Raw genomic sequence first — 13,811 nt, forward strand, 5'->3', positions numbered from 1 at the left:
CTAACAAAAACATGTTCTTGGTTTTTTCTTGGTTATGCAAATGTTAAAGTCCCCCTGTAGTCAATAATCATATCACTTAAAACTCATCTCTGATCACCAAAATGACATTTAAGTGTTTTTTCCTTAAAATATCTTGAATGTAACTCGACACCCTCGCCTCATTTAGTATGCGCGGCTCTATGAATATGCAAATGAGCCCTGCCTCCACTCACTCACTCAGCTCAGAGATCCACTGGTTGACGATCACACGTTGATCTGATTGGTTACAAGGTAGTTTGTGACGTCAGAAACACCAGCGATTTCAAAGCGTGTTTTTGAGACTGTCTTTGGTTCACTGCAGTTTTAAGGAGGAAATACTCAGCAATGGTGTCGACTTATGAACTTACACATGCTTTGTCTTAAAGCGTATTAAAAACACCACATAGACACATAAACAACATTAAAAGCTGGATTCTCACCACAGGGGGACTTTAAATCATTGTATCGTTCTTCAAACATTAGAATGTTCTCCGAAACAAGTTGCAACATTTAAAAAACGTTAGATGAATGAATGTTCTGTAGTGTGTGTGTGTGTGTGTGTGTTAATGACGAGTCTCTCTTCTCTCCTGTGGTTCTGCAGTCGGGCGTCTCGAGTTTCTCCAGGACTCTGTCAGGAGACGCTAACACACCAGACTCTCCTGTGATCCACACGGAAATGAAGACCGTCACATACGAGTCCCTGCAGGTGTGTGTGTGTGTGTGTGTGTGTGTGTGTGTGAATCTGGGATGATCTGAGCCACTCTTACTGGATGATGACAACTACTGACACACTACTTTACATTTTCTCGTAATTACGAGTTATAAAGTCACAATTGAATTTAAATAATTTAAATAAACTTGCATTTCTGACTTTTTTTTCTCAAAAAATGATACATTCTGACAAAAAAATTCTAACTGTATAACTCCCAAGTGCGTGTTAAAAAAGTCAGAACTGCAAGATATTAACACAATTACCTTTTTCATTTTTTATTCTGTGGCAGAAACAAGCTTCCATAGTTTAGGGTTAGTACGTTAAAAAAAAAATATATATATATATACTTTTATTAATCAAGGACGCATTCAAATGATCAAAAGTGTCAGTAAAGACATTTATGTTTCTGTTTCAAATAAATGCTGTTCCTTTGAACTTTCTGTTCATCAAAGAATCCTGAAGGATAAAATGTATCACAGTTTCCATAAACATATGAACTGTTTTCAACACTGATAATAATCATAAATGTCTCTTGATCATCAAATCATCATATTAGAGTGATTTCTGAAGGATCATGTGACACTGAAGACTGGAGTAATGATGCTGAACATTCAGCTTTGATCACAGGAATAAATTACACTTTACTATATATTCACATAGAAAACAGATGATTTACATTGTCATAATATTTCACAATTTTTGATCTAATAAACATGGAAAAGATGCAGTTTAGATGCATTTTATCGCGCGTCGCGTCGTGCAGAATCTGCTCACATCTGCTTACTTGAACACACACGTCACTACACTACACATAACGGTACGCTTGTTCATTTGCATTGAAGCAAAAGTGAAGATTAATAAGCATTTGGTGAACAGAAAATACATTATTATTTTCCAACATACTATATTTTTGGTGAAAAGGATGAAAGAGGAGATGCTGGATGACAGGATTTAGTTTGAATAAGAAATACAAATTTTATTACGTATATATGTGTTAATATATATATAAGCTGTGATGTAGTTAATCTGGTATTTCTTTATTCTTGGCCAGTAGAAGCTCTGAATGGCCGGTAGCTTAAACATGTAGTAGCCAAAATGGCCGGTGAGAGAAGTTAATGTGAAACCCCTGCGGCGCGTGTAGTTAGGACACGGTGAGCCCGAGACCAGACTCCAGATCAGATGCTGTGTTCTGAGACGGTGGTGTCGATGTGTGTGTGACAGGGCGAGACTGACGGAGACGCTGATCCTGGGATTCTCATGAGCGCTCAAACCATCACATCAGAAACCAGCAGCACCACCACAACCACACACATCACCAAGGTCAGAGAGAGCGCTGCTGTAACCTGGGTTTGTGGGAGTTATGAGGACAGAAATGTGTGTATGACATGGGTTAGGGTAGTACACTGGTAGTACACTGGTAGTACACTGGTAGTACACTGGTATTAGACTGGTATTACACTGGTAGTACACTGGTATTAGACTGGTATTAGACTGGTATTACACTGGTAGTACACTGGTATTAGACTGGTATTACACTGGTAGTACACTGGTAGTACACTGGTATTAGACTGGTATTACACTGGTAGTACACTGGTAGTACACTGGTAGTACACTGGTATTAGACTGGTATTACACTGGTAGTACACTGGTATTAGACTGGTATTACACTGGTAGTACACTGGTAGTACACTGGTATTATAACGTGAACGTGATTTATGAGGACATTTCCTGAGTGCTCGTATTTCAAATGGCTTTAAAAACACACTAAACAGTGTTTTATTACAAATGTGAAACTGCATAAAGTTTTCTGTGATGGGTAGCGTTAGTGTGTGTGTGTGTGTGTGTGTGTGTGTGTGTATGTGTGTCCTTGTTTATATTACATTGTGGGGACCAAATGTCCCCATAAGAATAGTAAAACCTGAGATCACCTACATTGTGGGGACCAGCCAGCGGTCCCCACTTTTCAAAAGGCTTATAAATCACACAGGATGAGTTGTTTTGAGAAAGTAAAAATGCAGAATGTTTCCTGTAATGGGTAGGTTTAGGGGTAGGGTTAGTGTGTGTGTGTGATGGGTAGGTTTAGGGGTAGGGTTAGTGTAAGGGGACAGAATATACAGTTTGTATGGTATAAAAACCATTACGTCTATGGAGAGTCCCCACAAAGATAGTGAACCAGACATGTGTGTGTGTGTGTGTGTGATGGGTAGGTTTAGGGGTAGGGTTAGTGTAAGGGGACAGAATATACAGTTTGTATGGTATAAAAACCATTACGTCTATGGAGAGTCCCCACAAAGATAGTGAACCAGACATGTGTGTGTGTGTGTGTGTGATGGGTAGGTTTTTGGTCGGGTTAGTGTGTGTGTGTGTGTGTGTGTGTGTGTGTGTGTGTGAGTGAGTGAGTGAGTGAGTGAGTGAGTGAGTGAGTGAGTGAGTGAGTGAGTGTGTGTGATGGGTAGGTTTAGGGGTCGGGTTAGTGTGTGTATGTATGTGTGTGTGTGTGTGTGTGTGTGTGTGTGTGTGTGTGTGTGTGAAGGGTCGGTTTAGGGTTAGTGTAGTGGGATAGAATCTACAGTTTGTACAATATAAAACGTGTGTGTGTGTGTGTGTGTGTGTGTGTGTGTGTGTGTGTGTGTGACAGACGGTGAAGGGCGGCATCTCAGAAACACGGATCGAGAAGAGAATCGTCATCTCAGGAGACGCAGACATCGATCATGACGAGGTGAGCCTTTAATACGACGCATTCAGGGTCATGAAACATTATTCCACATTAGGGGTGTAACAATATATCGTGTCACAATATATCACAATACAAAAAAGCAACAATATGTATCATGGATTGTTTACACAAAATAAAAATTACTGTGTGAGAAAAAATTCACTTTTTTGAAAATTCTGAGTTTTAGTGTCAGAACTACATTAAATATATATAATGTTGAATATAATGTATAATAATGTAATGTGGGAATATTTATGGCTCCTGATAATGATATATCAAATATCTGATGTTACAGTAAAAGTGTCCTACATTATTAAATATATCTAGTCAGTGACAGAGATCAAGCATATTCATCTACAATAATTCAGTGTTTTCATCTTCAGAATCATGAATATTGTTATTCTGGCGTCTCTATTGTCCTGTGCTTTGGGTTTCAGCACCAAGTCCAAGACTATTCATTTACACACACAATGTCATATTTAGCATTTTAATCATCATTACATTTTTGTTAGCCCTATATCATATGTCTGTGAGTATCGCAATAATATCGTGAGTTCAGTATCGTGACATGAGGGTATCGTTACACCCCTAGTCCACACACACATATGAAACATGATTCCACACACACACATATGAAACATGATTCCACACACACACATATGAAACATGATTCCACACACACACATATGAAACATGATTCCACATATATGAAACATGATTCCACACACACATATGAAACATGATTCCACATATATGAAACATGATTCCACACACACACATATGAAACATGATTCCACACACACATATGAAACATGATTCCACACACACATATGAAACATGATTCCACACACACATATGAAACATGATTCCACACACACACATATGAAACATGATTCCACACACACACATATGAAACATGATTCCACACACACACATATGAAACATGATTCCACACACACATATATGAAACATGATTCCACACACACATATGAAACATGATTCCACACACACACATATGAAACATGATTCCACACACACACATATGAAACATGATTCCACACACACATGAAACATGATTCCACACACACACACACACACACACACACACATGAAACATGATTCCACATATATGAAACATGATTCCACACACACACATATGAAACATGATTCCACACACACATATGAAACATGATTCCACACACACACATATGAAATATGATTCCACACACACACATATGAAACATGATTCCACACACACACATATGAAACATGATTCCACACACACATATGAAAGCCTGGTTAGCAGTAGCTGGTTCTGATGTGGGTGTCACTGTGGGTCAGGCTCTGGCTCAGGCTATTAAAGAGGCTAAAGAACAACATCCCGACATGTCAGTGACCAAAGTCGTGGTCCATAAAGAGACGGAGATCACGCCGGAGGAGGGCGAGGAGTGACAGGTAAGACCAGAGCCAATCAGAGCTTGATTTGGCTTGGCTGGCTGCGAGCTGATTGGCTGCTGAGGTTTGGAGCGCTGCTATTGGCTGCTGTACTAACGCTGGTGCCGCTTTGGCTGTTTACTTCATCATTCATCTGCGAAACTCAGAGGACTAGTGTGTACTAACTATACCAGCTTTCTGCTGGGACTGCAGTGTGACCGATCACATGATGATGATGATGATGATGATGCTCACTGAGATTAATTCCTCAAATCATGCGTGTTGTTGAGGAGAATGTGAATGATCAGGAAAAGGGGAAAATCCCACACTGAAGGAGGAACCTGAGTCAGAAGATCACAAGAAACACCCTAGCAACCACATAGCAACCGCCCAGAACACCCTGTCATTGTGGCTTTGGGTTTTGCATGGGAAAGGCCGTTCACATTTTCTTGAAGAAAATGTAAATCTGTTCAGTATATGATATGATGTCAGATCTCTGTACTATGCTGATGTTTAGCTGTCGTTGTTGGGTGGTATTTAAATGCATGACATCATCACTTGAGACGGGCACTAACACGCTTCGCTCTTCTGACGCTTCTCTCTGGTCCGTCATTCCTGCTCTTTACTGAACGATGTTCCCGTTTATATTTTCAGGATTAACGTCGTCTTCGTGCTCTCTGGAAGAAGCTCACGTGTTCACGCTGTGGAGAAAGAGGGACGCTTCAGAGAATCAACATAGACCAATGAATCGCAGCACACTCCATCTGAACACGTCTGGAGAAACACACACACACTGACTCTCACACACACTCACACACTCACATAATCTCACACACTCTCTCACACACACTCACACACACACACTCACATGATCTCACACACTCTCACACACTGACTCTCACACACACTCACACACTCACATAATCTCACACACTCTCTCACACACACTCACACACACACACTCACATGATCTCACACACTCTCACACACTGACTCTCACACACACTCACACACTCACATAATCTCACACACTCTCACACACACTGACTCTCACACACACTCTCTCTCACACACACACACACACACACACACACACGCTTACAGGCGCCGTCTGCCGCACTGGATCTGTTACTGCATGACAAGGGAACAATTCTGCTTTTTTTGTGAGAAGACAAAGTATATAGACATTTTAGGAACTCCTATACGAGCGCAGTGTGTAGTCAAACCACGGGACTGAAGAATATGTGAAATATAACGGATATCTACATTTATTTATTATACTGCTCTATCACTTTAAAAAAAGGACAAACTTTGCACAATATTTAACCAGGCAAAGATGTGCCATCCTCACCCGCCGCCCCTCATCGTCTCATCTCTGAATATGACACACAGATGACAGTATGAGAATATGAATATGCCACATTTTCTCACTACGCCATGTATCTTAGAGACGTGTTATGTTGTTTTACTTGAATTATACGCCTGTTTTTTTGTTTCTTCTTGAAAACTGTTGAGTCTAGAGGAACTAAACTGTCTGAAATATCAATCCCAGAGTTCTCCTCGCCACATCTGAGCCTTAAACTGTACAGAACGGAAGCCCAAATGTGTGTGTTCTGTCCTAGTTTGTTTCTCGATTCAGTGTGTGATGTGCAGTGTCGCCGCCCTGCTGACTGTTTCCCACTCAAGCTCAAATAAAAGCTCAATTCCATTTCTGATAACTCTGCTGTTTCCATTCATCCGTTTGCGTGAGAATATGCATTCATTAATATGGCATTTTCTATAATACAGAACAAATGAATTGGGTTAAACAAGATTATGCAAGCGTCACTTTCACTGAACCATTTCAGTTCAAATTATTTGATATGTAAACATTTGCAAAGGACAGGATTTTCTCCAAGAATTTGAGTTATTTTAAATTCATTTCTGGGTTCGTACAAGATGCTTAAAGTGCTTGACTTTTTGAAATGGAAAACCCTTGAACAGACATATTTATGAAGAAAAGTACTTAAAATTAGTGTTTTATTTTTTCGATGAAACAATATTTTTATGCAAAATGAACGCTCTAATATAAAGACATTTCGCTGTCTATGAGCCTGATATTGCTCAGATAAATATCCAAGTATATGACAGCTTTCATTCTTCAATATATCCATCATATATTCATGAAAAAATGCAGTTTGAATAAAGAAATCAATATCTTTATCATAGTATCCTTTCAATGGTTAAAGTTGCCTATATGTTATTGTATATACTTTGTATGTGCTGCACTTTATTGTTACTATTTTGTTTTATTAGTATATTTTTATTTATCTGTTTACCTTTTTTAGAATTTGAAAGATAGAAAAGATATTGTTTTGATAAGTGAGATTTCATTTTACAGTATCTGTACAAACCCTGTCATTCTCATTATGAATTAATGATCCGTTTGGTGGTGGTCATCATGTATCACGGTAATATCATGTTTTTGGACACGGTAACACCATTGAAATCTTTAGGAGTGCCATGAACATGTGCAATCATTCAGTACCACGGTATCAAAACATCCATGTACTTTATGTACTTACGAGTAAATAGTCCACACAATTTAATTAATAAATTTTATCTTATTATAGTCTATAATATAATAATATATATATATTTTTTTTTGCCTACTACTACCCAGCTAACAATTATGTTCTAAGGACGTTTTGCTAATGTTCCCATTAAAGGGGTGGTTGATTATGATTTGACTTTTCTAACTGTAGTTAGTGTGTAATGTTGCTGTTTGAGTATAAACAACATCTGCAAAGTTACAGCGCTCAAAGTTCAAAGCAAAGGGAGATAGTTTCTTTTACAGAAATTGCTTTTTAAGGACTACTGGTAGGGACTACACGACATTCCTCCCGGGTTAGTGACATCACTAACCCTAAAATTTACATAAACCCCGCCCCCGGGAACGCGATTTATAGATTATCATGACAGAATATGCTAATCAATGACTAGAAGATAACTACACATCATCTACATAAATTCACCAACTAACCCTTCAGAAATGTTGTCTACATGTCACTTCTTCTTGAGTCTCTCCATCATTCTGACTTCGGTTTGAACATAAAAGGCTAAAAGTTTTCTAAATTTTCAGTGCATGTCTGTGTGAGGTAATAGGAGCTGATAACACATGAGCTCTTGAAGCTCCGCCCCCTGTGCCGGGAGCAGCAGCTCATTTATGGACAGACACAAAAATGGTGCGTTTTTGCTCACCCAAAAGTGACAACTTTAACATGATATAAAAATATCTGTTGGGTATTTTGAGCTAAAACTTCACACACACACTCTGGGGACATCAGAGACTTATTTCACATCTTGTGAAAAAGGCATTATACCCCCCCTTTAAGCTATAAAATGTTATACTTTCTCTTACATGTTTTAAACATTTTAAAAAGCAAGCAATAAACATTGTGGAAACGTTACATTTGAATGTTCTCCTAACGTTCTGAAACAAGTAGTAACATTTAAAAACATAAGATGAACGTCCAAATAAAATGTTTCTGTGGAAAAAAAAACATTCCATAAACGATTTATAAAAATTTTAGAACATTATTAGATAACTTCGAACAAATGTAACTGAAAGAACGTTTTTTCATAACTTTTCACAATACGTGTAAACGTATTAAACTAATTTCACTCTCTGAGGTAAATGAATCTGGACGTGCACTCGCTCCTCCCGCGCGTCACAGTATGGTTCGCGCTCCAGAGATCTGCGCTGCGTCATTTGCGTACGCGTGCCTGCGCATCCCTGTGTGTGTGTGAGAGTGTTTGGGCTGCGCAGTTTGCGTAACTGTGCCCGTGTCTACGCACGAGCCTCGGTCACTCGCTCTCCGCAGTTCCGTGCTGGCGCAGCGCGTCCTTCCGCCTGTGCTCGTCCTCGGCCTCGCACACAACAACAAAGTATTAAATTCTGCACTGGCTTTCTGACATTCAACACACACTTTCACAGTGGATCAAAATAGCACAATAAAGGTAAGAAATTTATTTTTGGAGCAGACTGAAGCAGCTGCTGAATTATTGCATAATGTTTTGCGCGGGATGGCGGCGCGCGCCCGGCGCGGGAGTGTTCGTCATGGCCCGCGCAGCTCGCGCCACTAAATTCACCTCAGCGCGCCGCGATCCGTCGAGCTCCCGTTTATCGAGCACATCCCGCTGCTCTCCAGTGCTGATCGGTGCTCTGGGCTTCTCCGGGCTCGTGTAGTGGGAAAGACGGAGGATAGTTAGTCGTTTTTGTTCGTTTTATGTCGGCTGACGATTATTTATGTGCTAATGCTAAGATTAGCTTCCAGAGAAGCAAAACAGACTAGCGCAGAAATGACAAAAAACACCGATTAAACTTCAGTTTATTGACCGAGGAAGATATTTAGAGAGAAAACGACTTTTTTATTTGATAAAAACACACCTTTTGTGTTTATATGAAGTAGTTTCGGCGTTTGTGGCCCGTGGCAGTCCATTCAGAACAAACCACAAGCATCATGTGTCCATTAAGGTATCAATGATATTTAACAAACCACGTGAAATGTGTTTAAATGCATTATGTTCTGTTTTCAAATGTGATGTTAATGATTATTTATTAAAATGAGCCGTGACTTCATTCGTTTGTTTTTATCAGACACTAGTTAAATGCTCAAAATGATTTTTCATAGAGAACTTACATAACCTAGGCTATATGTGTAAATACGAAAAATATTTTGTATAATATATATAGCATAAAGTGTATATATTTTAAGTAATTAGCCAAAATAGTAACATGATTGTTGGACATATTAGTTCCTTGAAACTAAAATTGTAGGCTATATCAAAAAGGCCAAATGCCAGTTAGGCTAGTTGGTCAGTTTGCTATAGCCTATATTACACTATATATTTTTATGGAATATTGCAGTTTATTAATAAATCATTTATCCATGCTCATAATTTAAGTAAATGTGCCTAGTAATTTTTAATCAAAAGTAATCATTTACTGGCACGAGGGCAGGACAACCTGTCACTCACATGAGATTGACCAATAGCAAACCACAACCCAAGTCCCGCCCTACATTTGACTCGCCGTTCCGCTTCATGCTGACTTTAATGTAGTTGTCACGATGCTGGAATGTCCAACTTCGAAACGATACCTTGAAAAATATCGATATTCGATACCACGGGGAAAACTGCCATCGTTGAATTACATTTACAAAAAGTAAACTGTAATAAAATAAGAACAAATAAACAAATTGCAAATGATAGCACAAATAAATACAATAGAATAAAGAGATAAATGACATTTTTTTAGTGGGTCTATCAGTATTCAGGTAAGAAATACTACAGAAATTAAAGTAATCATGTAAAATAACACAGGATAGTTTTCATTGTACAGATTAATGCTTATAATTGAAGTTACAAAAGTTATTCAGCCATGAGCAGCCAGTGATTTTCTCTCTTGTTCTTTGATTAACAGCAGGTTTATTATAGGCTGCTGTCACTTTAAGAGCTTATGCACTGACCCAATATACTGTTATGTATGAGTTTTCTCTCAACTATTAAGTTATTACTATTAACTTTTAACCAAAACTGACTGTATTTACCTGAATACGGCGGACATTTTGGCCTAATTTTCTATGTATTTGATCATTTACGCGCGATAAGCCATGGAAAAGAAGTAAATTTAGTTCTCTCGAGCCGTTTACGAGGCGGCTTTACGAGAGCGCCACTTCAGTGATCACGCGCTTTTGAGGTGAGTGCGAAACCCGCGGAAATGACTAAAGGTATGCGCAATACAAGCACTATTTAACAGGAGCGAATGAGAGGAGGCGGCGAGTGAAACGGTGACCATTTCAGTATCGATACATTTTTGACGCCGTTATTTTAACGTACCATGTTTTGTCCCAAAGTTTTAATTTGATTCCATCACTGTATTTGTAAGCTACTCGATCAATGTGTCAATCAAGCTTATTTCCCGCTCTCTTCCCGTAGGATCCCGCTCCAGTATGTCCGAAACTGTGAAGTATGTGGACGATGAGCACAGGACCATCTTTCTGAAGCTACTGAACGAGCAGCGATTGGAAGGAGAGCACTGCGACATCGCGGTCGTGGTGGAGGATGTGAAGTTCAGAGCGCATCGCTGTGTGTTAGCGGCGTGCAGCAACTACTTCAAAAAACTCTTTAAGAAACACGAGGTTGACAGTTCGTCCGTCATCGAGATCGACTTCATCCGCGCGGACATCTTTGAGGAGGTGCTCAACTACATGTACACCGCGAAGATCTCGGTCAAGAAGAAGGACGTGAATCTGATGATGTCCTCCGGACAGATTCTCGGGATACGCTTTCTGGATAAGCTCTGCTCGCAGAAACGCGACATGTCACCCGACGAGAAAAACAACGATGCTAGGAACGCGAAGTTCCCGTACGACATGGTAAAAATGGGGCTTCCGACGGAAGATCCTCCTCTGAATCCGGACGGCGACGTTCAGGTGCTCGGCGACCAAGACGACACCCCATCGGACGACATCGTCGAGGAAGCGCAAGCCAATCACGACTTAGACAAATCGCCTAATAACGCCTTACGAGTGCAGGAGGCTATCCTGAAGGAGCTAGCGCAGGAAGAGGTGCACAAAGTTAGCTGCTACGACCAAGAAGTGGAAGCTATCGACGCCGAGCCTAAAGAATTAGCGGCTCAGACGCTCTCGTTCGCCGATAGCATGGGCGACGTGAAAGACGAGCAACCGCCGGGATGGACGACGGCGACCGCCGACATGAAGTTCGAGTATCTTCTCTACGGCCACCGCGATCAGTTAGCGTGCCACGTGTGCGGGAAAACCTTCATGGACGAGAATCGGCTGCGGAAACACGAGAAGCTTCACTCGGCTGACCGACCGTTCATATGCGAGATCTGCACTAAAGCGTTCACCACGCAAGCTCACTTAAAAGAACACTTGAAGATCCACACGGGCTTCAAACCGTATCGCTGCGACGCTTGCGGGAAGTCGTTCATCCGCGCGCCGGATCTGAAGAAACACGAGCGCGTCCACAGCAACGAGCGGCCGTTCGGGTGCCAGATGTGCGAAAAGGCGTTCAAGCACAAGTCGCATCTGAAGGATCACGAGCGACGGCACCGAGGGGAGAAGCCGTTCGTGTGCAACTCGTGCACAAAGGCCTTCGCGAAAGCGTCCGACCTGAAGAGACACGAGAACAACATGCATAGCGAACGCAAACAGTTGCCCGGCGGCGGATTGCAAAGCGAAACCGAACAGCTGCAAGCGGCGGCGATGGCGGCCGAAGCCGAGCAGCAGCTGGAGTCCATCGCGTGCTCGTAACACACTTCAGTCTTACTACTGTTCATACACATTCTGTTCTCTCTCGTTTTAGAATCGTTTCTTTTTATATGTAAATGGTGCGAAACGTTTTTCTCTTACTGTACAGTTCATACCAAATGTATTTGAGTATTTATGGCAGCTGACGGACGATGAATTGTTCGGTGAACCGGACGCGTTTGTGATGTTGTTGTGGCGAGAGTGGAGGAGTCGCTCCATCCGTTCCCGCTGGCGAAAGCTGCGGCGATTTACACTTCGAGATATTTTTGCTGTAATAAAAGACTGGTGAATCATTCAGCCGTTGTGATGTCATTTCCTGCCGTTTGTTTTTCCCACAGAGACTCGTGATGTGTTGATCGAACTGCTGCCTAGACTAGTCTTAACACGTTAGTCGTGTGTTTTTCTCATAAACTCACGTAAAATATCTAATTTGAATCTGAAAAAGTATTATTGATTTTTAATGTAGTTTATGTGTCTATGTGGTGTTATTAATCTGCTTTAAGTCAAAGCATGTGTAAGTTCATAAGTCGACACCATTGCTGAGTATTTCCTCCTTAAAACTGCAGTGAACCAAAGACAGTCTCAAACACACGCTTTGAAATCGCTGGTGTTTCTGACGTCACAAACTACCTTGTAACCAATCAGATCAACGTGTGATCGTCAACCAGTGGATGGCTCCAGCCTCAAACCAGGCTCATTTGCATATTCATAGAACCGCGCATACTAAATGAGGCGACGGTGTCGAGTTACAGTCAAGATATATGAATTTTTTTCAAAGAAAGAAAATGTTTAAATATGTCATTTTGGTGATCAAAGATGAGTTTTAAGGGATGCAGTTATTGACTTTTACAACTGACAATTATTGACAAGTCAACTAATATTGACTTGATATTCTTGATATCGGTAATTGTATTTTCACTAGTGAAATGTCACCTTAGGCTCCCGTTCAAATTCAGTTGTTGGCATCAAGAATTGATTTCTTACTAGTTGAAATTCCATTTTCACACATCAGAAATACACTTCTTACTAGTAAAAAACAAATTTTTATATCAATAATTATGTGTTTACTAGTGTACATGTCTGTTCTTGATGTCAACAATTGAATTGCTAATAGAACATTTTTCATTTTTGATATCAATCATTTTTGTTTCACTAGTGATAATGTTAATTTCTGATATCATGAATGTGATTGTTACTAGTAAGAAAGCCATTTTAGATTTCTGAAATGAATCTCGAAGGGCCAGTTGTTCAGAAAGTTTAATCTGGATCAGAATGATCTGGATTTGGAAATCCCATGTTTTGCTATCAGGATCAGGTGATCCGTCTTACTTTTGTGCCGGTTTTTCAAAGCTAAACTGGATTGGATCACCCTGATCTGGATGTAAACTTTTTCCGATTGCCAAATCTGGATTACTGGTGCTCTACGGAAGCCCCAAAGGGACATGGTCATGGAAAAAATATGAGATAGGGAAGAAAAAAAATACTTCAATGCTTTTGCGTTCTCTCAGAAAAGTTTCGTACAGCGTTCACCAAAAAAACTTTGTGTAAGATCTTTTGACTGGTTCACCTCTTATGATTGTGCCAATGTAGTTTAGAAACAGTGATAAAACACTTT

General features: G+C 40.3%; 2 protein-coding genes across 13 annotated transcripts in view; both read left to right on the forward strand.

Moving 5' to 3' along the window:
- The window catches only part of epb41l3a (erythrocyte membrane protein band 4.1-like 3a), a 56,398-nt gene extending 49,802 nt beyond the window's left edge, over positions 1-6,596 (forward strand). For 6 of the 11 annotated variants that reach the window (XM_084399392.1, XM_084399389.1, XM_084399383.1 and 3 more), the window contains 4 exons: positions 620-724; positions 1,952-2,050; positions 3,369-3,449; positions 5,535-6,596. In XM_084399392.1, the coding sequence (XP_084255518.1) occupies positions 620-724; positions 1,952-2,050; positions 3,369-3,449; positions 5,535-5,540 (291 nt within the window). In that variant the 3' untranslated portion in view covers positions 5,541-6,596. Of the gene's footprint in view, positions 1-619; positions 725-1,951; positions 2,051-3,368; positions 3,450-4,787; positions 4,902-5,534 lie in introns of all 11 variants that reach the window. The other 5 variants (XM_084399388.1, XM_084399382.1, XM_084399385.1 and 2 more) reach the window with 1 other exon arrangement.
- A 2,136-nt stretch (positions 6,597-8,732) lies between these two features.
- On the forward strand, positions 8,733-12,493 carry zbtb14 (zinc finger and BTB domain containing 14). Of its 2 annotated transcripts, none has more exons than XM_084398128.1 (2): positions 8,733-8,879; positions 10,860-12,493. In XM_084398128.1, the coding sequence occupies exon 2, from the start codon at positions 10,874-10,876 to the stop codon at positions 12,197-12,199; it is 1,326 nt and encodes a 441-aa protein (XP_084254254.1). In that variant the 5' UTR covers positions 8,733-8,879; positions 10,860-10,873; the 3' UTR covers positions 12,200-12,493. The 2 variants fall into 2 exon arrangements, with proteins under 2 accessions (XP_084254254.1, XP_084254253.1); XM_084398127.1 differs by lacking the exon at positions 8,733-8,879 and adding an exon at positions 8,961-9,396.
- Positions 12,494-13,811: the final 1,318 nt, after the last annotated feature.

Source organism: Rutilus rutilus (genome assembly GCF_951802725.1).
Source record: "Rutilus rutilus genome assembly, chromosome: 24".
Taxonomy (NCBI): Eukaryota; Metazoa; Chordata; class Actinopteri; order Cypriniformes; family Leuciscidae; genus Rutilus; species Rutilus rutilus.

What these genes read in the sequence shown, in the direction of transcription:
- zbtb14 (XM_084398128.1), top strand. Translation starts at nt 10,874, where the DNA reads ATGTCCGAAACTGTGAAGTATGTGGACGATGAGCACAGGACCATCTTT.